Source organism: Quercus robur, chromosome 8, assembly GCF_932294415.1.
Source record: "Quercus robur chromosome 8, dhQueRobu3.1, whole genome shotgun sequence".
NCBI classification, from domain to species: Eukaryota; Viridiplantae; Streptophyta; class Magnoliopsida; order Fagales; family Fagaceae; genus Quercus; species Quercus robur.
The window spans coordinates 36,152,894-36,156,561 of NC_065541.1; the positions used below are offsets into that span (position 1 = coordinate 36,152,894).

Below are 3,668 nucleotides of genomic sequence, written 5' to 3' on the forward strand. Positions count from 1 at the left end.
TTTTAACAAGATAGGCTACATCTTTGTCAACCACATCTTCTCCCGATGAGTCTTGATCTTCCACCTTCTCATTAATGGTCTTTAGAGCAAGGGATTTACTCTTCCGTTGATTGGGCAGCGACATCTTATAAGTCTGCAGAGAACCAACCAGCTCCTGTACTTTGATGTCGTCAAGATCCTTGCTCTCTTCAATGGCTGTCACTTTAGCACGAAAACTTTCCGGCAATGATCGAAGGATCTTCCTTACAATCTTTGAGTCCTCCGTTTTCTCCCCCAAGTTAAACTTACTGACAACCACCTCATTTAGCTTCCCATAGAAAGAGTCAAAAGACTCATCCTCACTCATTTTAAGCTCCTCAAACCGAGTGGTCAGCATTTGTAACTTGGTGTCTTTCACTTTCTTTGTGCCTTCATAAGTGGTTTCCAGAATCTCCCATGCTTCTTTGGCAATGGTAATATGAGAAATCCTGTGAAATTCATCTGGAGACACACCACAGAAAATAGCATTGAGTGCTTTACTGTTAGCATTAGATGCAGCAAGTGCTGCCTTATCCCATGTGGATTTGGCTGCCTCAGGTTTGGTCCAACCAATCTCAACAGCATCCCAAACGGATTCATCAATAGAACACAGAAAAGCTCTCATACGAACCTTCCAAAAAGCATAATTACTACCATCAAAATATGGAGGTGCATTTAGGGATTGAGACCTATCCATCTCAAAAGGGAGTCAAGGATCACACAATGGTAATGAAACCAACAGCAGTGTACCCGCTCTGATACCAATTGAAAGTTCAAAAACGTGTACAAAACACCTTTGAACGTTTAGACCCCCAAAAACAACTTAACCAACTCAAGCAATATGTCAAACAACTAGTGTGCGGAAACTTAACACATGCTATAATATGAAATTGGTTAAACAACTATCTAAGCCATAACCAAATAAAACCACAGCAGATAAAATAAAGGCAAAGATAGAGAGGAAGGAAGATGCAAACACGGAGACAACACGCGATGTGTTATCGAAGAGGAAACCGAAGTCCTCGGCGAAAAACCTCTCCGCCGCCCTCCAAGCGGTAATCAATCCACTAGAAAATACAGTTGGGATACAAGGACAGCAATAGACCCTCCAAGCCTAATCTACCCAGTGCACCTAAGCCCTCCAAGCTTCTTGCTCCAACGAGGTTGCGCCGAACCTTTTTCTTTTCTAGCTTCCCAGATTCTGCTACTAGACCGTAGCATCAACCAATGAAGATTGGCTCCTTCCTAACTGCTTCCCAGAACTCCAAACGACTGTCTCACAGAGATGATGATGGTGAGAACCAGGTTTGGTATAATGCCTCTCAAGGATTTGACAATGGAGAGGAAGAGAGTAAGGGAATTTGAAGAGACTCTAAGGTATAGATTGTGGGTGAAGCAATCTGATTTTTCTTTAGGGTTTCTCTCTCAAAATTCTCTCTAGAAACTCTCTTTCAATCGTGGGTTAAAGGGGTATTTATACTGGAGTGGGAGAGGAATGTGAAACGTCAGGTTTTGGCAAAACAGGGGTGGCTCGCGGCTTGACCAAGTCGCGAGATCCAGTCGCGAGTTAACCGTATGGCCAGTTGTCCTGTTTTGTCCTGTAGTGCTCCAGCTAGCATGACTGTTCATCTTCCAGCATGCTTGGCACGTGTGCAGCTTCTGGCGGCTTGCAGCCGCGAGTCCACCCGCGAGTCTCTGTTTTCTTGCACACTCTTGAGTAAACTTCACTCTATCTCACTCACTACCCTTACAACAAACCCACCTAAATACAGGGTTACTAAATGCTGAATTACAAGCAAATTTGGCACGGAATAAAGCCAATTAGATGGTTGAATAAATTCAACCTTACAACCCCTTATACCCATAAATGAAAGAGAGCTTCCGGAGAGAATTTTGAGAGAGAAACCCTAGAGTAAAACAAGATTGATTCATCTACAATCTTTACATAAGAGTCTCTTCAAATTCCTCAACTCTCTTCCTCTCCATTGTCAAATCCTTGAGAGGCATTTTACCAAAACCTTTTTCTCACCATATCCATTACTGTGAGAGGGCTGTTTGGTGTTCTGGGAAGCAGTTAGGAAGGAACCAATCTATATTGGTTGATGCTCTGGTCAAGTAGCGGAATCCAGGAAGCTAGAAAAGAAATAGGTTCGGCGCAACCTCGTTGGAGCAAGAAGCTTGGAGGGCTTAGGTGCACTGGGTAGATTAGGCTTGGAGGGTCCATTGCTGTCCATGTATCCCAACTACATTTTCTAGTGGATTGTTTACCGCTTGGAGGGCAACGAAGAGGTTTTACGCCGAGGGCTTCGGTTTCCTCTTCGATAACACATCGCGTGTTGTCCTTGTGTTTGCATATTCCTTCCCTTTTATCTTTGCCTTTTATTATCTGCTGTGGGTTGTGATTTTAATTTGGCTTAGATTGTTTTCCAATTCTGTTTTATAGCTTTTGTTCATTTTCTGCACACTATTTGTTTGACATTAAGCTTGAATTGGTTAATTTGTAAATTGGGGGTCTAAACGTTCAAGGGTGTTTTTACACTATTTGAACTTTCAGCAGTCTTCTTTGTTTTTGTAGATTTACTGCCTTATGCCTACAAAGAGGGTAGTACAAGTTACATACACATGAAATACTTGAGGAAATGAATATAGTTTAAAGCATAGAAATACTTACAGCTGCTGATTTAGCAAGTCTATCTCTTCTCTGCCGTGGAGTTTCACCAGTGATGCCTGCCTTGCACCCTCTTGCATTATGTCCTTCTTTCTTGCACTTCCCACACTTGATTGTCTTGTTCATCCTAGAAACTCTATAAGGGTTCCTTGGCTCTTCAGGATCTCTTTTTCTTTGCTTTGGTGGTCTGCCAAGTGGTTTATATACATGAGGAGCAATAGGAGCAGGTTGGTTAGTCTTAATCCACTTAGACTGGCCAGGCATTGGCTGTATTATCTTTATGTAAGTTTCAGCAAATGTCTCTTTCAAGTAACAAGGATGCATATAGTCCTCCACTTTCTCCAGGTTCTTAACAATAGCAGAGATCCCATGTTTGCAAGGAAGTCCTATCAAATCCCAAATCCTACAGCTGCATGCTTTCTTAGCCAAGTCAACCACATGTCTCTCACGACCATTATCAACCTCATACATGAAGCTGTCTGCTGGAGTAGCATTGAAAGGTATAGATTCATGTTTTAACTTCTCTAATTTGTCTTGAATATTAAGACAAACCTTTCCAGTGTATTTTGCTATACCTTTCATCCTTTTATATTGTTTGGTCATGAGTCTAACTCTGATCCACTCCAACATTGCTAAAATTGGCTTATCCCTAGCTTCTAAAATCATGGCATTAAAAGACTCACTCAAGTTATTAGCTAAACAGTCACACAAAGCTCTACTACTAAAGTGAGACTTAGACTATTGTGTAGGGTTGATGTCAGTAAGATACTCCCATGCCTTGACATCCAAATCCTTCATTTTATGCATTCTTCTCTCAAACTCCCTGATTGTTGTGGCTCCAGCACATCTCCACAGTGCATCCTTCAACTCCAAGCCCTTATGATCCACTTTGAAATTATTATAGATATGCTTCACACAATATCTATGCTCACAAGTTGGGAACAGCATCTCAATTGCAGGAATAAGGCCTTAATTCATATAC

The 3,668-nt window shown here is 41.7% G+C and overlaps 1 protein-coding gene across 1 annotated transcript; it reads right to left on the reverse strand.

Moving 5' to 3' along the window:
• Nucleotides 1-2,668: 2,668 nt before the first annotated feature.
• Nucleotides 2,669-3,352, reverse strand: LOC126696223 (uncharacterized). Its single transcript, XM_050392995.1, has one exon. The coding sequence runs from the start codon at nt 3,350-3,352 to the stop codon at nt 2,669-2,671; it is 684 nt and encodes a 227-aa protein (XP_050248952.1).
• Nucleotides 3,353-3,668: the final 316 nt, after the last annotated feature.